The 24,351-nt window shown below is 37.9% G+C and overlaps 2 protein-coding genes across 2 annotated transcripts; both read right to left on the bottom strand.

Annotated features, from left to right (window-relative positions):
• Positions 1-10,819: 10,819 nt before the first annotated feature.
• Positions 10,820-12,112, bottom strand: LOC130471375 (uncharacterized). The gene has a single exon (XM_056841446.1). The coding sequence runs from the start codon at positions 12,110-12,112 to the stop codon at positions 10,820-10,822; it is 1,293 nt and encodes a 430-aa protein (XP_056697424.1).
• Positions 12,113-22,603: 10,491 nt separating this feature from the next.
• On the bottom strand, positions 22,604-24,117 carry LOC130471374 (uncharacterized). The gene is made up of 2 exons (XM_056841445.1): positions 23,169-24,117; positions 22,604-23,007 (listed from the first exon to the last, which is right to left on the bottom strand). Exons 1-2 carry the CDS (start codon positions 24,115-24,117, stop codon positions 22,604-22,606), a joined length of 1,353 nt encoding a protein of 450 aa, XP_056697423.1.
• Between the last annotated feature and the right edge of the window lie 234 nt (positions 24,118-24,351).

Genomic DNA, 24,351 nt, shown 5'->3' with positions numbered 1-24,351 from the left:
TTCCTTCAGTCTCCCACTTGTCCTTAGGGACAAGTGTGCATTTCCTAATTCCTTTGTCGCTCGATGCTTGCTCTTGAACATAAGGTAAGAGTTGTCATCCTTATTATGTCCAGAGGTGTTCCTCGGTTTCAGAGTTCAACTGATCAAATAAACAGATAATCATAGCCTATGATTCATCCGAGCACGGCCATGCATTTCACAGTTTCTAGCTCTCCGAGTGGCCTTGTACAACTTTTAAGCATCTCATCCCGATTTGTGGGAGGACAATCCCAATCTTGCGATCTTGATATTAGACTTCGTTTGATAGGTGATTACCTGAGCGTTGCCTTTATAGCCTCCTTTTACGGTGCGACGGTTGGTCAACGTCAAAGCAACCAGTTCTCAAACAAGTAATCTCAAATCACTCAGGTATTGAGGATTTAGTGTCTAATAATTTTAATGAAATTTACTTATGACAGATTTTCATCTCTTACAGTAAAGTTTCATAGGTCTTGTCCGATACTAGTCTTCCCAAAGTAAGTATCTATGCAAATGATTATGACATTGCCATGTCCACATAGTTCAAGAAACAGAACTACTAGTCATCTTGCATTCTAATCGTCTAACGTTTTCTATGCGTCCAATTTTTTAGAAAACTCCGACTAGGGACCATTTTCAACCTTTGACATTCAAGTTCACTTGATAGACATTTCTTAGTCACAGGACTTGTCCTGACAGTCTATCTTGAATATATCGTCAAATTGAAGGGACTCATCATTTAAAACTAAACCAAGATTAAATGGAATATGAAAATTCATTTCATATATGATAAATGTTCAACCCCAATGTTTTACCACCATGGGCCTCAAACCCATCTTCTAAAACAGTTCATGGAATTCAATGCTATGCTTGATTTCCAGTGCTACAATGTGAGTGTTGTTTCTCACTTGTTGCATAGGTTTAGTTATCATGCTTTGCCAATCTTAATATCCTTTTCATCGAATGTTCTTCGAGATAGATGATAAGATCTTTTGAGTATGTTTATTTTGTGATCTAGTCTTTTCTTGCTTCAAGAGTGGTTCTACGCATTTTTTCAATGAAGAACCATCAAGCCATCAGACATGTGATCTACCCAAGTTCAGTGAAGAACTCTTTAACATAAACAACCCTGTTTTATTGCTTCTTAGGCAATAAGTACTTTTACTTCAACTTTATAGGTTGCTAGTGATGCTTTGTTTGGAATTACTTATCCAAGCAGTTCACAGATATGTGGAATACTTTCCAGCTGTATCTTAGAACATAGAAATTAATATTTTAATATCCCACGCAACAACTCATGGTCTCCAATCCATGTTGCCATTTCAAAACACGATGCTCTATAGCTCGTCCTTATCAATGGTTAACTCCAAAGGGTCTTGCTTGATCCTTTGCCAGTGTTTATGCGTGTAGCATCAATATTTAGCATATCTTTATTTCCTTGAATCAAGAACTATTCCTATGTACCTTTTCAAGTACCATAAGTATTCTTGATCTCAATCTAGTTGATCTTCACTTAGATCAATAGAGATTGGTATATGTTCGTCATGCCTAAAGTCATACGATACGTTTTTGGCGATCCTCATATTACATCATACATGATAAATTCTTTTGCAGAATAATTCCCAATTGAATTCTATTCATGTAAATTTAGCTTATCTAGTTTCAGTAGATACTAAATTCAGCTAAATTCTTTGACATATAATAAAGGTTAAGAATCTCATTTAGACTCTTTGATGTTTAACTTAGTAAATGCTTATACATAGTTCAAACATCCTTTACTTAGATTTATTCACATGGGTCGAATATCTCCAATGGAGACTTTCGTGTTTGATTTAGTAAATGCCATTACTTAATCCAAAACAATATCATAAGATCTTTGTAAATAGATCTTAATACCCAGTATGTACTAAGTTTCGCCATGGTCCATCATTGATGAATAATCTCAAATCTAAGTAATTAGCATTTGAATGTTATTTTACAATAGAGAGATATGTGTGTGATACACATAGGACCAATTAAGTTTTTATGTACTCCCACTAAACTTCTTATATATCTATAAGAATCATGTATATTTTATGAAACTAAAATACTTATTAGCTTCATTAAAATATAATTCCAATTCCCAATTGCTTGCTTAAATCTGTACTTAGATTTTATAAGCTAGCTTTCTCTTTCAAGCATTTATTTGGATCCACAAATCCTATGACATACCATGTACATAGTTTATTCCAACATTTGATTGAGGAATACGTTTTGTCATCCAATTGCTATATGTACCAATATGCAATCATTGCTTGAATTATAGACTTGAGCATTACGATTATGCATGAGGTTTTAACACAATTCACACCATGAATTTGCTTGTAACCTTTAGCAACTAATCTCGCTTTGTGTGTGAACACAATTTCATGTTTGATGGTTTTTATCCTTAAAACAAACTTGCAACCAATAGGTGTGAACCTATTCTTGCAAATCAACAAAATTTCAATTTTGTCATCAAAACATTGAGTATGTTTTATGGCCTCTAACCATTTAAAACATTTGAGTCTATATATGGCCTCTAACCATTTTAGGGAATCTGGGTTTCGTCATAGCTTTCTTACAGGTCACAAACTCATTAATCTACATGATAATAGTTTGACTGCAAGTTGTAGGTTTCTTTACTATCTAATAGAAGAATTGCATAGTTTCAGTGACCTGAACTCCATGTTTCTTCACTATCTAATAGAAGAATCTCATAGTTTCAGTGATTTGAACTCTATACCTACTTGGGTATAGAACATCAAACAATAGAATATCAATAGCCACTTGAAAGTCCTTTGAATATTCTGTTCTCCTTAAAGCACTTGTAAAGTCTTCTAAGAGATGTCTATTCTTTAAAGCAATTCTAAAGTCTTTAAAGAATAAGTTCGGATTTTCTGAAGCACTTCGAAAAGCCTCCGGAATGTCCGTTTATGTTTGTCGTTCGCCTCGAAAACTTTCGAGGTCTATTTTCTCCCACTTGTCATTTTGGAAACGAATCTCTAAAAGGACATTATTTCGAGTAAACAAACATTATGTTCTCAAAAATTCGTGGTAGAAACAATACCCTTGTGTCTCATCATAATGAAACATATATCTATACTTGGGCCTTAGTTTGTCGAATGACAAACACTAAGCTCCCACTGAGTTTTGCAACTCTCTAGATATATTTTATGAAAAGTTATTCTGAAATTACTTTTCAATAGCTTTGACGAATTTGGTTTAGTTTGGTGGTATTTGAGCATTTTGTTTTAGAAATTATAGAAAAAGTCTTTATGATTCATCATTAAACGAATCAAGTACTAATTGACTTCGATTATTCCAACTAAGATATGCCATATCTTATGGACCTAGATTGTGAAATTACAACACACAATCATTGATGATCATATTTGGTCTCAAGTAATCATCAACATGATCTAACCTAGATCTTTATGATTTCTTGCCAAGTGGATTTTATACTTCTGAATCTTTGAACTAGCCAAACAGATTCAACTTATATCACATTTGAGTAAATAAACCTATATTCACTCAAATCCATGTGAAATAATAAAGTCATAAAATCTTTCTTTAGCTTTGAACTCTATTGTCTAGGCGTTCTAACAATAGTTCATATCTTTTGTTACTTTCAACAAGTAAGACTAGTTGTCTTAAAATGATCTAGAAATCAATCAACTTTCAAAAGTCCATCAAAATAGAGCTTTTGAATGTTAACTTGTTGATATGGTCTAAGCAATAATGCCAAAGATTAGTGGAACTCAAATCAAGGGTTTGATTTGAACCTAGTAAAGTTCTTTAAAGAGTTGTTTGTTTTAATCAAGCATATTGACTCAACCTGTAATTGACCATTTCATTCAAATAAACAAACAAACATTGTTTTTGTTTTTCTTGAATGTGAGTCTTTCTGTGTTTGAAAACAGAAATTTAGGTATGTTGATTATGGAACAAAATAGCCATTAAGTTCCAGCCATTGAAAGGACTTAAAACAAACTAGATGACCCTACAACTAATGTAGCATTGCCATGCTTCATTTCCCACTTGTAGGTCATTAGTGTATCCTAGCTTCCATTGTTTGAGTTATTACCGAAGTAAGAACCTCAAGCGGTATATGATACCAAGGAAGTTTGATTGCTAGGTCACTTCTCTTTAAACATAAACTTATAGGTAGAAACGGAATCGTAAATTCCTTTCATTTGTTCCTCGTTTTCCTATTTCTTGTACCCTTTCTTATAGTCTTAAGAATTGAATTCTTTAGTGTTGACTTTTATACTTTGTTAGACATGTCCAATGTCACCCCAACAAAGTTCTTACCATTTAATTTATGTTGAATATTAAGTTTCAACTAGATGATCTTACCAGAAGCTTCTAAAGTTCTCTAAGCATCGATCTATTCGAATGTCTAGGGACTAGACTCATTCGAGAATTAAATGGACAAAGATATTAGGTTGTTAACCATTGGTAAAGCTGAGCGTATTAAACTCAATGCTTTATGATCTCAAAACTACAGTGTATTTTGAATTCAGAAGCACCAATTGGTTTGCCATTCGACTTTGATGTTCGAAAACAACCATAAAAGTCGCTATAAGAAACGTACATTTTAAATTGCTCACTTTCTCTCATTTCCGTGAATCGTTCTTGGATTCACTACCAATCGAGGAAATTTACTGTTACCTTTCTAAAAGGATTTATTGCAGTGCAAGATATTTAATTATAAACAATAATTAAAACATACATTGAAGCATGCAAAGTCTAAACATTTATCATGAATAATAACTTGAAAATGAAAGCAATCATGCAATTTAAACAAGTCATTAGCATTTTATTCGAATTATGTGTTCCGGCAGGTGTGAATAAAATGATTCCAAGATCCTAAAATCATTGAAGAACTAAGCACAGTTTGTCGACTTAATCCTAAAACTTCTTAGGTAAGCAAAAGCCTTTTGCTAATAGTCTAGAAACTATTCTTGGTTGATAGGTACGTCTAAGAACTTATTAGGTAAACTTATCGATTTTGCCACGACATAAAAGGACTCCTTACTTATATCGTTGAGTTTCACCAAAACTAACATGTACTCACAATTATTTGTGTACCTTGCCCCTTTAGGACCAATAAGTAACACCTCGCTGAGCGAAAACTATTACTAGATTGATGTAAAGGATATCCAAGCAAGTGTATATTTTGGCATGGCACCTTTTAACTCAATTTTTAAGTTTGGAACTTAAGGCTCTTACTATGTTGGTTAGATTTTAAGTGAACTAAAATCCTTAATCATGCAACATAATCAAGCTTTTGATCTCATGCATTTTAAGACATATTTAAAAGCAATAAATAACTTAAAACATGCATAAGATAAATGTGATCTAGTATGGCCCGACTTCATCTTGAAGCTTTAACTTCAAAGTCCGTCTTGAAAATCTCCGTGGGAGGCACCATTTTCTTCAAATAGGATAAGCTATAATTAAAAACTAATTACAACTATTTGATGGTACGCAGACCATATTTGAATTGAAAAACAACTTTGGTACTTTAGACCAATTACATTCAAATTAATGGTACGCAGACCATATTTTCTATCCTATTTGGGCCATACTAGTCACTTCATAACCTGCAAAACAGTACATATACAATATATACCATTCACCCATTCATTATTATGAATGGCCCACATAGCTGGTTAGTAAAACACATTATGCATCACATAAACATTTGCAGCAATTAATAAAGGGCACCAATAATCTACAAATTATTCAGTCCTTATTAATTGTAATCAAGTTGTTTTAACCTTAAGGATTTGTAGACCTAATCAAGAGTTTATGACTAAAAAGGGCTCCCACTTAAACCAATAAATTCATATGCTTTACTAATTTTAAACATAAAAATGTATTTCTAGTCTAACCGGAAACATACAAATTTAATTAAAATTTAAAGCTCATATAAATTTATAATTGAATCCAAAAAGTTTAATTTAATTTCAGTCGTATTTAAATTAATTCATGATTTTAATTTTAGTAAAATAATTAGAATAAATAAAATTTATTATAATTACAATATTCAAAATTAAAATCCAAGAAAATAATTTAAATTATTAATTTTAAAATTAATTAAAATTACGTAAACTGAAAATTTCAAATTAAAATTTCAAAACGATCTAATCGCAACGCAACAATCCCACACAACGCACGCCCATGGGCCACACGCACACAGCCATCGCTGGCCATGTGCGCGCAGCCCATGCGCTGCGTCGCATCGCTGCTGCTCACCATCGCAAGGCATCACGCGAGCTGGTGCTCGCTGCGCGCGCCAGCGCTCGACGCAACAAGCATGCTGCCGCAGCCCATCGCTGGGCGCAGCGCTCGTCGCACGTCGCAACAAGCAAGCTGCTTGCCATCGCTGGGCGCAGCGCTCGTCGCACGTCGCAACAAGCACGCTGCACGCCATCGCTGGGCGCAGCGCTTGTCGCACGCACGATAGCGCTCGCTGCGCGCGAGCGATCGATGCTGGGCGTAGCACTCGTGGCACGCGAGCTTGCGCTCGCTGCGCGCGAGGCTCCGCACGCTTGCGCGAGGCAGTGCGCGTTGTGGCGCAGCTCGCTTGCTGCCCACACGCGACTGCTCGTGCCTTGCTCTCGCCCTCGCCCATTCGCCCATCGCACACAGCCCACGACACAAGGCAGGGCTGCTGCCTTGTGCTCTTGCACCATGGCCTTGCTCATTGCATTCGTACCGCATGGGCACGAGCTCCCTTGCTTGTCGTCACATGCCCGCACTATGCAACACCCCTTAAGGGTAACACGTAGCGTCCATTGCTTTGTGCGTGCAAGTTATATGAGCGAATCGCATAAAAATTTAAAATTTATATTCAAAATTAATGACAAATTAATAAATAATATTAATTTCATAATTTTAGGGCGAAAAATCGAAAATTTATTATTTAATTGATTTCCGATTAACATGGATTCAAGTCTAGGTCATAAAAATTTAAAATTTAACATAAATTTACAATTTTTATGGTGGTTTTTAATCATAGGTATCTAATTAAATTATAACTAATTATGAAAATCAAATTAATTCTAAATTATTCCAATTTTCAACAAATTAATCATAATTACAAATTAGATTGCATAATTAACAAGGCTAGGCATTCAAACTTGTTAAACATATACAGTAGGTCAATCAAAAATTCAAGATTTATCAACAAGAATCGCAAATATTTAATTTAACATCTTAAATTTACGAAATTTTGCATTCGAAAAACTAAAACCTCCGAAAAGTCATAGTTAGGCTTCGAATTTGAGAATTCTGGGTTGGGCCGAAAAATACTAATTTTGTCAAAATTTTAGAATGCCTTTTACATGCGGAATTGACACAAAAATCACTCGATTTGGATGAGTAACGAAGAAACTGCCGAAAAACTGCGTACGTATAATTAAATAAACGCAATTTACAATTAATTAACAATTACGAAAATTAATCACCCTTTTTAATTCTTGCAAATTTGTAATATTTAACCATGTTCATGCAATTTAGATTATGAAAATAATAAGAGGCTCGTGATACCACTGTTAGGTTATGATACATATGACAATACATAAATCATGCGGAAAAACAATAAAGCCAGGAAAGCATATTATTTACACATAATCATTTAGCATAGTTTAGATGCATACACTTTGTTGCGTGCCTTCCCTAGCTGCGCCCGAACCGAACAAGAACAAGTCTTTAGGACTCCAAGTGTCGTCCCTCCGTAGATAGTCCACAGCACGTCCGGATCCGCCTTAAGCTTGACCAACTAGGATCGCCCTTAAGGTACTTAGAATTTTCGGCTAGTATAGGAAATTGTATGACTGAATTTTTGCTCTCAAAAATCACTTTGAATACTTGAATACTCTATCCAAAATAATGACCCTAGGCCTTTATAGAGGTATGGAAAGGGAATTGTAATCCTATTAGGATACGAATTAATTAAACTAGAATCCTAATAGAATTCTTATTTAATTAATTCATCCTTTTAGGTTTAGGATTTTAATCATATGTCGAAACCTGATAGCTTTAGGATTCGTATAGCACACAAACACACACACGCACGCACAGCAGCCCACGAGGGGCGCCATGCGCGCGCGCGCAGCCCGCGAGCTCGCAGCCCATTGCCACGAGGCCCACACGCTGCCGCAGCGTTGGCGCGCGCTGGGCCTGCCTTGCGGTGGGCCTGGCGCAGCCTTGGCTGGTGCGTTGTGGCGCGCTGGCTTGCTGGGCGATGGCCCGGCTTCGTGCTGGGCCTTCGTCTGGCAGGCCTCGTCCGATGCTAATTCGTACGAAACACTTCCGATTAATTTCCCGATTCCGGAATTCATTTCCGATACGAACAATATTTAATATTTCCGATTCCAGAATTAATTTCCGTTTCGAACAAATATTTAATATTTCCGTTTCCGGAATTATTTTCCGATTCCGATAATATTTCCGATTCTGACAATATTTCCGTTTCCGGCAATATTTCCGATTCCGGCAATATTTCCGATTCCGGCAATATTTCCATTTCCGATAATATTTTCCGATACGTACCATGTTTCCGTTTCCGGCAACATCTACGACTTGGATAATATTTATATTTCCGATACGATCCATATTTCCGTTTCCGGCAATATCATCGTTTCCGGAGCATTCATTTCTTGCCTGTGACGATCTCAGCTCCCACTGAAACCAAGATCCGTCGATTCCGAATATCCATAGATGGAGTATTTAATGCCATTAAATACTTGATCCGTTTACGTACTATTTGTGTGACCCTACGGGTTCAGTCAAGAGTAAGCTGTGGATTAATATCATTAATTCCACTTGAACTGAAGCGGCCTCTAGCTAGGCATTCAGCTCACTTGATCTCACTGAATTATTAACTTGTTAATTAATACTGAACCGCACTTATTAGACTTAACATAGAATGCATACTTGGACCAAGGGCATTATTTCCTTCAGTTTTAACATTGAAAACGCCCGTGGAGGTGTGAACCCATCTGATAAAATCAGGTGAGTCCACATGAGTTTCTAAGGGAGTCGCTAGGATTTGATTATATAAGTAATCCGGAATGTAAGGTTTAATTCGATCTAACATCCATTTCCCATCTCGGATAATATCACACACAAACCAATGAGCTATCCTGTCGGGAATGTCCTTAATAACATATTTATAGAGAGGACCCGGACCCACCCAATGATGATACCAAAGAGAAGTAGCCCTCCCATTACCTATTCCTATAATTAGACCTTTTTCCAAAATCAAACGCCCTTTCAAAATGTCCCTCCACATTGGAGATTGGCTTGAATTAGGGATACAACTTAAAAAAAATTTGTTCGTTTTAAGTATTTTTCCTGAAAAATTCGAACCCATAACTTATCCGACTGAGTAATCATTTTCCATCATAACTTGGCCACAAAAGCTAAATTCCATTCCCTGAGTCTCCGAATACCTAGACCCCCTTCATTCAAAGGCCTAGTAACCTTATCCCAACTTAGTCTAGCCAAATAACGAGATAGATCCACTCTATTCCATAAGAACTTTCTACTCCCCTTTTCAAGTTTGTCCAGAATGGTTTGGGGTAACAAGGTGGTTTGCATAGAATACATTGGGTAAGAACTCAAAACCGACTTAATAAGAGTACATCTACCGGCCATGTTCAGCAACTTGGCTCGCCATCCTTTAATTCTCTCCAAAGTCTTATCAAGAAGGCCCATAAAATTAGAAAATTTTAATTTATTGGGTCTAATGTCGACTCCCAAATATTTACTGAAACAGGATGTGGTTTTAAAATTGTACGGGCCAGCAATAGAATCCCTAAGCACATGATTCATACGAATAGGAAAAATAACTGAAGACTTGGTCCTATTGACACACAAACCTGACATCTCAGAAAAAGTGGAAAGAGTTTCCATGATGTTGTGCATATTATTAACTGAAGCCTCCCCAAATAAAAATACGTCATCAGCATAAAAGACATGAGACAAGCGAATGCTATTCGTAACGCGTAAAGGGGTCCAAAGACCCTGCTGAACACGACTCTCTATTAAGGTAGATAATCTATCCAAACACAACACGAAAATATAAGACGACAACGGATCACCCTGCCTAATACCCCTAGTGGGACAAAAATCCTTACAAACCTCCCCATTCCACAAAACTGAGATTCGAGGAGTTGTAATGCAACACATAATGAGACGAATGAAAGTAGAAGGGAAATTAAAACTAACTAGAGTATCATGAATGAAGCTCCATTCCAAGCTGTCATAGGCCTTGGACAAATCTAACTTTAGGGCCATGATATTTCTCCCTTTTCTGCATTTATGGAACATATGAGCAATTTCTTTAACAATTATAACGTTATCTTCAATACCCCTTCCGTGAATGAAGCTAGATTGAAGGGGGCTAATTATTTTACTCAAAAGGGGGCGTAACCTGCTTGAAATAATCTTAGTAACGAGTTTGTAAATCGTATTACATAAACCAATTGCGCGAAAATCTCCCATTACCTCAGGATTATCGTTTTTTGGAATTAGATGTAAGAATTATTAATCTCAGAAGGAATGGTATAGTTGGTAAAACAATGAGCACAGAAATCAGCCAAACTCCCCCCCAAGTCAGCCCAAAATTTCTGGAAAAAAATTGGTTGTATGCCATCTGGGCCTGGACTCTTTATAGGGTCCATTTGGAACAGGTTGGCCTTAACCTCTTCTATGGTAATGGGCTCTAAAAGTCTGTTACTATCAGCATCAGACAAGGTACTATGATTCAAAGTGATTGAATTGAGACTACTAAAAGCCATGGTAGTAGCAAAACGGTTTCATAGAACCCAGTTGCCAAATTTTTAAGATCCTCTAACTTAGTAATCCAATCCCCATTAGAATTCTTAAGAGCCAGAATCTTCCCCCTACTTTTCTTAATTTTAGCCAATAAATGAAAATATTTAGTGTTGTAATCCCCATATTTTCGCCAGTTTAGACCTGCTTTTTGGGCCCAAATTAGCCTTTCTTTACGAAAAATATCATTCAAGTCCTTTAAAAGACTTTGTTCCAGGTTAACCAAGAAATCAGAGTGATATTTTGCTAGTGCAATTTGGATGCCATTAATTCTAGCTAAGAGACGTCTTTTTTGTTTATTAAGATTACCAAAAACATTGGTGTTCCAATTCTTTATATTTGCAAGAAAATTCTGTCTTCCTCGTAAAAAGTTATTATCAGCTATTCGCCAGTTATTAAGGAAAAATTCACCAAAAGTAGGGTGTTCCATCCACACTTCTTTACATCTAAAGGGGAAGGGGCCAGCAACAACTGAATCAAAGAAAGAAATAATAATAGGAGCATGATCAGAGTTAGTACGAGGCAAGTGATGTACCTTTGTCTGGGGGAAAAGATCCAGTAACTTAGGATTAGCAAGTGCTCTGTCCAACATCTCCTTAATCATCTCAATACCATCACGAGCGTTGGTCCAGGTGAAAGGGCAACCACTGAATCCAAGATCAATCAATCCAGCCGCATCCACGAAATTTGTAAAATCACGACTTTGATTTGCACGATAAGGACGACCACCCAATTTTTCCGACTGCGACGTGACTTCATTAAGATCCCCAGCCAACAACCACGGAGTCTCCGGTGGGGGAAGATTATCCCTCAAGTTTCTCCACAGTTGATGACGCACTCCCGGAACACTCGGTGCATGCATTCCCGTAACAAGAACCTCCCGTTGGATATTTTTGAAGTTAAAGAGCACATGGAAGTGACTTGTCTCCGCCGTGAATAAAACCAAGTCCACCTCGTATTTCCAAAATAACCAAATACCCCCACGTTTGTCATTAGGGGGGATCACTCGATAATCATTGAACTTCAACTGAAACATCACCTCTTTCGCTCTGTAATCATCACTTTTGGTTTCGAACAAAACAAAAACATGAGGGTGTTGCTCCTCAATGATGGACCATGCAGCCGGCAAGAAATCCTTTCGACACGCTCCCCTTACATTCCATAGGCAGATCTTCATCTTCAAGTTTGGCAAAGGTCTCTGTATTGTCACCCCTGGTTTAGTCATCGGCCTGCGTTCTCCGGGTAGTAAAACATCTCCCAATCCCTCCAATACTCCATCACATCCATCATTCCCAGATCCTCCATTCGGATAGGAGTCACGTATGCCAGAATCTTCAGGGGATTCATAAGTTTTTGGTAAAAGTTTCCCTGAATTTGAACCCCCACCACCTCTTGTTGAGTCACGTACATCGCCATACGGCGTTCTAGCCGCCCCATATCTATGCTTTGTGTTTCGAATTGCAAAGGTTGAATGACGATCTCGTTTGGAGGAATTGATGAAATATGAGGCCTCATGTTTATGGGGTTGAAATCCGGCCCTGTCCCCGTCAGATGAGTTAATGCATGCGTCGACTTCATCCCCCAATCCAACCTTGGCCGAGGAATCGCACAAAGGTTCAATTCTGCACCTCTTCCCGTCTCTACAACGCTTCCACCAACTGAATTGAGGTGAGCTGCGCCGCTGATGTCTTGCATGTGGTCGTCGCTGGTGGCGCCGACGACCAGATGCTCGTATATTGTTGTGGAATCGCCATGAAAACCTGGTGCACCTCCGCCTCCTTCTCCGGTGATTTGCTTCTCCCCTGAAAATGCCTCGGTCCTCGTTGCACCCAATTTTGCCTCTGTCTTCTGGTGGTGTTATTTAATGTAGAAAAGATTTTCTTTGTACAAGAAAATAAAATTACCAAAATATCTCTAATTAATTAATAAAAGAAAAATCATTAATTATCAAATACCTGAACATATTATATTTTCTCCAAAAAACCTCAGGATATTTAAGCGTGACATTAATGTATAAAAGACTTTGACGCCTTATGGACATACCGACATACTTCTAGTCTTGTAGTCCTAGTACACCGTAAATGGTGTTGAAGTTGAGATGAGATACAACTCATGCAGGAGATATCTTTTCAAATCATCAAATTTGATCAATGATACCACAATGCAACGTGCAATTTACGTGTTTCTTAGATACTAATGTACTCGATATTAAACGACATAACGTATTTGAAATACCTAGAAAAATAAAAACCACTAATACTATTGTAGGCTTAAAAATATGAAGAATGCCACATCATCATTTTTTGTCCCGAAAAAAGTCAAATGTTGACTTCTATTATTAAATGACAGAGAATATGTTTAATTTGGGTTATAAATCAAGTAGGCCCATCTTATCCAAGTGACGTTTATTCAATAGAAGTGGATTATTTAAATCGGTTGAAGAAAGGAGGCCCATTAATCAAAAGGAAAACCCTAAACCTAGGAGAGTGATATAAAAGGCTCTCTCCATGTCATTTGCAAGACACACTGAACGTACTATACAAAAACTACTACTCTCCAGAAAACCCTAAGACTGCTTCCAAGCACACAAGTCGATATCAAATCTCGGTGGAAGAAGAACAACAAGCACAAACGCCGTTCTACCTCCATACTACGTCATTGAAAGAGATCAAGCCCGGTGGCCCTCGCTCAAGACGTCCGAAAAAACAAGTTCTTACGATTGTAGAGATTGAATCAGTGGATAAACACATTAGAGATTGTACCCAAATACAAAAATCAATAATAAAAAAAACGGACATGTGTTATTAAAAAATAATAATACGGACCTCCATCTTTTCGGGAGATAAGTCAAGTTCAGATCCGTCGTCGTAAATATCATCGAAAACTGTCTTCTCACCTGCGTGCTCGTCATAAGGAGACCCATCACTGACAACTTTGCTCGCAAGTTTTCCACCCTTATCCTTTGTGCTTTTGGAAGACGCTTCTCTTAGGCGACAAAGTGTCGTGGGACTTTTGGGTAGCCTAACTTTAACTGTAACACCCTAATAATTCCTTGCTTTTATAAAATCATTTTCCAACTTAAAATAAATGAATTACTAAAGTATTACCGCCACCGTGATAACGGTTAAGGCTAGTACCAGAATTACGCAGCGGAATTTAATGTCAACTAACTTTTCAAAACATAATTAATAAATATCGAGGCCTCCTACAAATTGGAACCATGACGGCCCAAAAACCAAAGTATAAAAGTTCAACGAATTCAAACATAATTAAAGTATAAATAAATAGTTCAAAATACGAAAGCATGCAACTCTCTCAATCATCCCAAGCCACATGATTTCGATATACCAACCTGCTATATTATTCTACTCTCCATCAATGCAAGTGCAAATGATAGATCATCATAGGGTCATTACGGAAAAGGCCATGACCAACAAAAACACAAAGCACGTAGTCAGCAAAAGCTGAGTACTTACAAGAATAGAGTGATACAAGACTGAAAACATACATCACTCACTAAGTGCTAATCAATCATGCAAAAGCCATTTAATAATTAAAAAACAAAGCATGAATACAAGACTCGACTCTTGACTCACAATTTAATTAGAATAAGCTTCAAACGGGCCAAAGAAGTATTCCATAACGGAAAGGTGATGGGAGACAACCATACATCAAATAATAAATAATAAAATCGGGCCATACCGAGTGTCGGGCCATACCGACGGAATTCCTGCGCATAATATAAATGAAACAACGTCTTGTATCATTAGTAGGAGATCAAGCTTTCCGGCAAGTCTCCCCCCATTGTTCATACTCAAGGTATATACGTTCCAAGAGTTTTGAAGCTTGTTCTGGTTGCACTTTACGTTTATTAATATTTTATTAAAGGCGAACTCAAGACTCAATAACATACATACATACAATTAATAAACAACAACCAAAACAATCTTATTTTAATGCTTTAGGACTTGTGATCAACAAGGCAAGACACTTGTGAAATTACTACCATGTTCCTCCTCACAAAAGTGAGATTCCACATCATGCCCCATTAACATGAGGGTTGTGCCCTTGCATGACAAATCCTAATTCATTTCATATAATATTCCCGACTGAACCCTACATGTGCGGTGGCTTACGTGAGCTAACCCTTCACATGTGGTAAAATAAATAGTATAACGAGTTACAAATAATTGGCTCAAAGTATGCTAGACATCCCGTCCAATAACATAATAATAAATAATCCATCCCTTGCATGTGAAACAAACCATATATGCATAAATATTGAACAACATGATTGACAATGAAATCTATACTCATAATAATCTCAACATGCTTGCTCAACGAATAATCCAATACATCCAACATCATAGTTCACATGATCGTACAACAAAATAAACATGAACCCACATAATATAATTCACATCAATACAATCATGCGATTCTCTTAACAAATGGTGTGGTCGCCCTAGACTTGTACGTACCTTGAATACCTAAGCGTAGGGGCCACTTTGCAATAACGAGCACTCACTTAGAAATCACCTCCTATCATCAAAATAATGAAACTTAAATTATTTCCAGGTTCATTAAATTTCCAGCAACTTTATAAAATCTAAAACCTTATTTAAACTTTAGAATTCAATCGTTTATCAATAAAATAATCGTCTCAATTTGCAAAACCAATCCCTAGTATGAAAACATGCTTTTTCCGGCCTTTAAAATCAATAAAAATCAACACTTTAAGCCTTTATTTAAATATGAAAATATAATTGATTATCATAATTAAAATCATCACCTAATTATGCTAATCAATTGACTTATTAGGTCTAGGTTAAAACCCTAACTTGAAAATCCCAATAAAACCAATTTAACATCATAAAAATCAACTCTTTATTAAATAAACGAATCTGAAAATTCATGCTTTAATAATTAAAACAAGCCTAATGAATCACAACACGTAAATCCTCAAAGCACGGTGATCATAACCGATTCCCAGCATTTTAATCATTCAAAACAATAATAATATTATAATTCAAAATACGGAATTTAAATAAAATAGTTTAAGGGAATTTGGATTATACCAATCCGGCCTATAGCACGGAACAACCACGGATTAAAGTGATTGGGCGAAAAAGATTGAACAACAAACAAGAACAACACACACACACACACAATCGTGTGTGCGCGTGTGCGGCCGAAGGGACGAAGGCAGGGGCACAGCGACGCAGCGCAGCGCTGCGGGACACGGGGGCAAGGGGCGAGGGCGCTGTGCGCGCAACAAGAGAGACGAGAGGAAGGGGTGTGCGTGTCGGAAGGGACGAAGGCAGGGCACCAGCAACAACAACACAACAACACGTCACCAGCAGCAATGCGTGCTGACTGGGCTGTAATACCTCGTATTTTTCTATAATTATAAATATATTTTATTATATTTATAAAGCATTCCGTTGTATTTTTTTATAAATTAATTTCACTTAATGAGAATTAAATGCCCTTTTTATTTTTAATTAACTAAATATTAATTATTTCAAAAATCGTATTTTTATTAAATAAATTCTATGAATTTATTTAATCGGGAATTTTTGGTTCGTATTTCAAAAACGAATTTAATTTAATTAAGGCCCAGTCGTTTGCCATAATCAAACCCAACAAAAGCTTGCAAGGATTAAATTCAACTAAGCCCAAAAAGCAAGCCCAACTTTAAACCCTAATACCTAACCCATGAAGGGATGAGAACCTATAAATACCCCTCCCCTTCATGAGATCCCCTAACTTAAAAATTCTGAATTTTGCTCTCCTCTCTTACCTCTCCTCTTCGTCCGGCCCTTTCTTGAGCCACAAGGCACGAGCCGTGCCCTTGTGCTCGTGCCCAGCCGCGCCTCACGCGCACCCCTCTATCTCCCTCTCGCCGCGTCGCAGCCCCGCAGCGCCCAGCACTCGTGCACGAGGCCGCCGCTGCTGCTGCTTGTTATGCGCACTCGTGTGCTCGTCCCTTGCTCGCCCTCGTCCCGCGTCGCGTCGCAGCACAACAGCAGTGCTGTGTGCGCGCGCGCTGTGTCCCGCCTGTGCCCAGCACCTCTCGCCTTCCCTTGCGCGCACGCTTTGCCGCGTGTGTGCCTTGCTGTGCCCAGCGCCCTCGTCGCCCCTCGCCCGCCCTTGCGCGCGCGCCACTGCTGCTTGCGGTGCGTGTTGCGTGTGTTGTTGTTGCATTGTTTGTGCGACGCACATGCACACAACACGAATAATTGTTGTGTGTGTGTGTGTTGCCAATTGGAAAGATCAAATTTTGTTTTCAAAAATATTAATTTTCAGTTTTAAATTGATTTAAGTATTGTGATTAAATTTAATTATTGGATTGTTTGGATTAATTAAAACGGTTATGAACACCGTATTGGGTTAGTATTGTGTTTTAATTAAAGAGATTGGTTTTGATGATTTAAATTATGATTTTCAGATTTAATAAGTTTACAAAGTGTTGATTTTTGAAGTCAAAACATGTTTTCGGATTAGACCATTGTTAGGGTTTCGGTTTCAAATCGATTGAGCGATTGATTCACATAATTTAATGACAATTTAAATTATGGGAATCAACCTAAATTTTCAGATTGGTTATAAGCTTTAAAAAGTTGGTTTTTAAGGGTTTTAAAGCAAAAAAGTCAATGTTTTTATGCTAGGACTTGAGTTGACTATTTGAGACTATTAAATTACCAATTAATGAATGAATTTTAATTAAACCAAGGGTTTTAGTTTCTTAAATAGTTGCTGGAAATTTAGTAAACATGGATAATAATTTAGTTCTCTTATTTTGTTTGATAGGAGTTGATTTCTAGTGAGTCGTTATTCGCACAGTGGCCCCCGTACTTAGGTATTCTAGGTACGTACAAGACTAGGGTGACCACCGATCCCTTGAAGACTTCGTGAAGTATATTGAATGCGAATCATGTGAACTTATATGCTATGAATTCATGTTTGATGATTGGGAATGATTATGTTGTTATGAATTCATGTTTAATGTTGAGAACGAGCATGTTATTATTATTATTGAATCTATATGAACGAGCATGTTATGAATTGAATTATGCCTTATAGATTCTATTGAACTATCATGTTATGGACTTTTATAATAGTTGAATTATGTCAAGCATGTTGTTCAAGTTGATTTGCATGTATGAGTATTGCGCATGCAAGTTATTATTATTATTATTATTATTATGATGCTATAGTACAGGATGTCTAGCATAATTATCGAGCCAGTCGAATATTGCCAGTGAGCCATATATATTCTACCAAAGGGGTAGAATATGTTAGAGAGTCTATGTGAATTGAATTAAGGACAATTCGTGCTAAGGGCACACCCCGCTTGTTAATAGGCAATGTTGGGTTATCTCAAACAGTGTTTTTGAGAAGGAACAATGGGAGTAATTTCACTTGAGTCTTGTTTGATCACAAGTCCTAAAGAATTAAAATAATGAAGTGTCATTGTTGAATTGTTTAATTGTTCAATTGTTTGTATGTTGTGTCTTGAGTCGCCTTGAACATAATATACTAATTAACGTAAAGTGTAACCCAAAGAGCTTCAAAACTCTTGGAATGTATATACCTTGAGTATGAACAATGGGGGGGAGTCTTGCCGGAAAACTTGTACTCCTAGAATGATACAAGACGTTGTTTCATTCTCTTTTATGCCGTTGTGCATTGGAATTCCTGTCGGTATGGCCCGACTGTCGGTAGTAGCCCGACTTATTTTGGTGTATGGTTGCCTCCCATCACCCTTTCTTTCCTTTTGAGGATACTTTACTTTACCCGTTCGAAGCTACTTTTTATTAAACTGTGAGTCAAGAGTCGTTTCAAGTGTCGAGTCTTGTCTCCGTGTTTACTCGTTTATTTTATGGCTTTTGCATGTGGATTATTTAATTGTCGAGTGAAGCATGTTAGGATAGAATGTTATTCTAGCTTGTCCGTACTCGGCTTTTGCTGACTTCGTGCTTCATGTCCTCTGGTCATGGCCTTCGCCTTAATGACCCTATGATGATCCATCAATTGCATTTGCGTTGTTGGGGAGTAGATTTTCAATAAAGCAGGTTTGTAGAGATAACTTGCGGGAGAAGTTATCATGGGATTCGAGTTGAGAGTTTTATGCTTCCGTAATTTATAAACTCTATTTCTATTTATAGTCATGACTAATACTACTATTTTCAGTTAATGGATTTCAAACGGTTTGTTTTAGTTTGGGCCTCAACGGTTCCAACTTGTTTTAATGACCATTAACTATTTATTTAATATGTTTTGAAAGTTAGTTATTTCCGCTGCGTAATTCTGGTAAATAGCCTTAGCCGTTATCACGGTGGCGGTAATATCTTGGTAATTGCTGTGTTTTAAGTTGGAAAATGAGGAGTTATTAGGGTGTTACATGGGCGGGCTGCGAGAAAGAGAGTGGGCGAGTGTGAGAGTGGGCGACGAGCGAGGTACACGGGCACGAGCACGCCAAGTGCTTGGCGGTCGTGTGGGTGAGCCGGACAAGGAGAGGAGAGGGAGAGGAGTGTAGGGCAAGAAAGCAAAAGAGGGTTTATGACAAAATAGGGGGGGTCATTTAATGAGGGGAGTCCTATTTATCGGCTCCCTATTTCTAATGGGCTAGGCTTAGGAAATTAGAATTGGGCTTAAGGAATTAAATGACTGGGCTAGCTTAGGACTTGAATTAAATTCTTTTGATTGGGCTCGTTTAGTAAAACGAATTGGACTTTTCATTTAAAACCCAAACCTTTTAAAATTACTAGCGACTCATTAAATTTCCCGACTTGAAAATTAAATTCGTTTCGTACTTAATTAAAATAATAAATATTCTAATTAATTAAAATACATTTAAATAATATTTAAATGCGAAATAAATTCCAAAAAACGTAAAATGCTTTATAAATATAATTAAATATATTTATAAATGTTATAAAAATACGAGGTATTACATTAACCTTGTGAGAGCCAGTTGTAGACTTGACAGCTTTGTCTTTTGACTGAGTATTAAGACTGTCACCCTTTCTCTTTTTAGACTTGGTGTTTGTTGGGTTGGGAGTTTTTGAAGTAGAAGCCGCAGTTAAAGAAAGGATTGAATCTCACCATGATGTGAAGTTTGGCGTAACTCGAGATTGCACATTATCTGTATAACTAGGGATAAAAAACATAGCATTCGTATTCAATCGAGTGCAGAGATGGAGCATGTACTCTAGGGTGATCTTTTTTGTCGGGACTTCTAGTTCACCTGGCACATCATGGTGGAATCCGAATTGCCGACTGAATCTATGGGGACTATAAGGCTCGACCACATAGTTATCATCAAATCTCAATGTCAAAAAGCTGGACCGCGTGATAATGAGGAAGTTTGTAAATTTCCTTGGTTGATTCTCATCCTCACGCTTGTCATCTGAATTATCACATATAGAGTTAGAAAGCCAGTTAGCATCCTTACCTGAAGAAACAAATGATTTAGCATCCGAGAGCTTTATGACAGAATCGAAGCCTTGAATTCCGACCAAGGGAGCGCCAACAAAGTTGTAGTGGTGACTCCGAAAATACTTAACAGTCCGAACATATACATATTGTGAAGGGAAGGACTCGCGATGTTTGCCCGGAGTAGGAGAATTGGAGATCTTGTTCAACCCGTTGTAGATGCTCGCCAAAACAGGGATAGCCAAGGAAGTCTCTTTACCACTTGCAAGAAATGACGCAGGTTTGAAAGTACTAGGATGAATGCAACCCACATCTGACACCGGCAAAGCAAAAGCACAAAGCCAACAAGAAAGAAATGCGGCCAGATATGTTTGTCTCCAATGCGCTTCAGGAATCCCTAAAATACGAAATTCTTCGTAAGTTTTGTCGCTCCACGGTCGAGGATCCCTAAATGAACTGAAGTCTTTCGTAGTTACTGGAAGAACGAACTTTTTGTTACCAGAAGCCAAGAAGTACTTTGATGAACCACGAAGCCAAAATCGGCACCAGGTCTCGAACGTTATGGTTCCACTCTGTGTTTTGCGGACAAGTGTTGCAGCGCTGTGAACAAATATCTGCAGCTGTAGGGGAGGTATAAACTGTCGTCATCGTGAGAACCTTCCAATTCAATTGCAGAAGGGACAACCTCATCATAGAAAATGGCGTTTATAGGAAGTCCGACAAGGTCATATATGTTCCAAAGGCTAATGGACATTTCTCCAACTGAAGTATGCAGTGTATTTGTCGTAGGGCACCATGAATCACAAAGAGCCTTGGGTCGAGCCCGCACAACACCCCTCGTGGGCTGTGTGTGTGTGTGTGTGTGTGCTATGCTACGAATCCTTGGTCGTTTAGGATTGCTTGATTAATCATTTTCACTACAAGAAATTGATTAATTTTCGACCGCCAAAAGTAGTTGGTAAAACGGTTAAAACGGTTGGTAAAAGATTTTGCGACCGCCAACGATCGCAAAAAGACGGTCAGTGTTCACCTGGACGGTAATTTAGGAAACTCCGAATGGAAGGCAGTCGCTAAAATTTAGCGACAGAAATAGCGACCGCAAAGGCAATCACTAATTTAGTGACCGCTAAGGCAGTCGCTAATTTAGCGACCGCCAAGACGGTCACTAAATTAGCGACTGCAAAGGCGGTCACTAAATTACTACTAATACCACTGTAGTACATAAAGATGTGCTCGATCATATATACTCCATATCTTGCAAGAAGCGCAAACGGCCATTAGTACGTGCACGACCATAATCAACCCTGAACATCTCGGGGATATTAACGTCATGTTGGTTCTCAACAACCGAATGGACGTTTCTTCCTAGATCCCTTGCTTTGGTGTCAACCTCAGGTTGAAAATAGTGGGAACAAAAGTTCGAAATCTCCTTCATTAGGTAAGCATTGCATATGGAGCCTTCTACACGTGCCTTATTTCCAACCTTACGCTTCAAATGGTTAAGAAACCTATAAATTATGTAAGTGTGATTAATACTTACTAGTAAACATATAAGATATTTAAAGTAATAATTTATTTACGCTTGTTTGTATTACTTTGATTACCTTTTAAATGGGTACATCCACCTGTACTGGACGGGACCACCAACCTTCGCCTCATGTGGAAGATGAACTGGAAAGTGTTCCATTGAGTTGAAAAATGCAGGTGGAAAAATCTTCTCTAGCTTGCACAAGATCTCAGCTATATTCTTATCCAAGCGATCTATGTCACTCGCTTTGATAGTGGGGGCGCATAAGTCTCGGAAGAATTGACTAATCTCTGTAATTGCCTTCAAAACATGCAAGGGAAGCAACTCCTTCAAAGCAACCGGAAGTAACCTCTCCATGAAGACATGACAATCGTGGCTCTTCATTCCATACAACTTGCATGATTGAAGATTAACACACCTGCTCAAGTTTGAAGCATAAGCATCCGGGAATTTCAAGTCTCGGACCCATTCACATAACACCTTCTTTTGAGCCTTGTCAAGTGCAAAAGGTGCTTTGGGCATGGTTTGATTTCCATTTTCAAGCTCTAACTGCCGACGTTTGCAATACTTAGCCATATATTTCCTTGCACTAGTGGTGTCCGAGGTGTTGCCTTTCACATCCATCACAGTGTTTATGAGTTGGTCAAAAAAGTTCTTTTCAATGTGCATGACATCCAAGTTATGACGAAGAAGAAAATCCTTCCAATATGGGAGTTCCCATAGAATACTTTGTTTGAACCAACCCTTTTAGGCACTCTTCAACTTCTTAAGAGCTTCAGGACCATCAGTTGCTTTAGGCAAGTCCTTCACACATTGCCACAATTCTTCTCCACACATTATATGCGGACCCATGCCATGTTCAACTTTGTTTTTGCAGAAAGCTGTTTTATTCTTTCGAAAAGGGTGATCATGTGGAATGAATTGTTGATGGCAATCAAACCATGAAACTTTACCTCCATGTTCAAGCCAAAATGCCTTGCTTTTATCCATACAATAATGGCAAGCCTTCTTTCCAGCAGTGGACCATCCAGATAGCATGCCATATGCAGGGAAATCACTAATAGTCCACAAAAGGGTTGCGCGGAGGTTGAAATTCTGCTTGCTTGAGATGTCATAAGTCATAGCCCCAACCTCCCGTAACTGTTTCAACTCTTCAATGAGTGGTTGCATGTACACATCCAAGTTTCAGGATTTTTAGGACCGGGAACGAGTAAAGAAAGGAACATGAATGGTCTTTTCATACACATCGATGGAGGCAAGTTGTATGGTGTAAGAATAACTGGCCAACATGAATATTGGGATCCAAATTTACCATGGGGGGCAAATCCATCCGTGCACAAACCAAGCCTGACATTTCGTGGCTCTGATGCGAAATTAGGAAAGGTTGTATCCAAGTGCTTCCACGCTTGACTATCACTAGGATGTGCGAAGGTGTTTTGAACTCGGGGATTCTTGGCATGCCAAGTCATATCCTCCGAAATGTTCTTGGTAGAATACAACCTTTGCAACCTCGGTGTGATTGGAAAATAGATTAGAACTTTTGCTGGAATAAGCTTACCCTTTGCAGTCTTCTTATACCGATCACTTCCGCATACTCTACATTTATCTAACTGTGCATCGCCTTTCCAGAAGAGCAAACAACCTTTAGGGCATGTGTGGATCCTCTCATGAGGAAGTTCCAAGCCCTCAAGAACCTTCTTTGTGCTATTGAAAGTTCTACCCATTTGGTTGTTATTTGGAATCGCATCATTCAACAAAGATGCAAACCCATCCACACACCTGTGGTTTAAGTTGAATTCACATTTCAAACTTGCAATTCTTGATGCCATCTCCAACACAGAGAGTTTGCTCCCTTCATATAATGGATCTCCATCTGCCTTTAGAAGGTCTATAAACTTCTTAGCTTCATCATTTGGTTCTTCTTCAACTGAATTACCCTCTTCATTCAACAAATGCTCTTGATTATTTCCAAGAGCATCAATAACCATATCACGATATTGATTTGGCTGAACGTGCGAGGACTCTACTAAGCTTTCCCCTTGACATATCCATTGATAGTAATTACTAACAAACCCCTTCTTGTACCAATATACTCTAACTGTTTCAGTATCATGGCAACGTCTGTTATCACACAAGGGGCATGAACATCTTATTTTGTCACCATCATTGCATATTGGATGCTCTTTGCAAAACTCAATGAACTCTCCAACCCCCTTGAGAAAGTTGGGCTTAAGACTGCGCCCGTCGAGTCTATCATACATCCAATCTTTTCATGATACCAAATTCTACACATCTCACAAAAAACATGTTACTAACCAATCTCTACACATCTCACACTAATCATGTTACTAACGCTCGAAGTTTTCTAAATAAACACTCGAATAATTGTTATTATTAATTATATAAAAATCAATAATTATTAATGAAATAAAGTTAAATAATTTATTAATGATATAAGGATCAATAATTTACTTAAACACACTTATAAATTATAT

The sequence above is a fragment of the Spinacia oleracea genome, chromosome 4 (genome assembly GCF_020520425.1).
Source record: "Spinacia oleracea cultivar Varoflay chromosome 4, BTI_SOV_V1, whole genome shotgun sequence".
NCBI lineage: Eukaryota > Viridiplantae > Streptophyta > Magnoliopsida > Caryophyllales > Amaranthaceae > Spinacia > Spinacia oleracea.
This window is presented reverse-complemented; position numbering and strand designations above follow the sequence as displayed.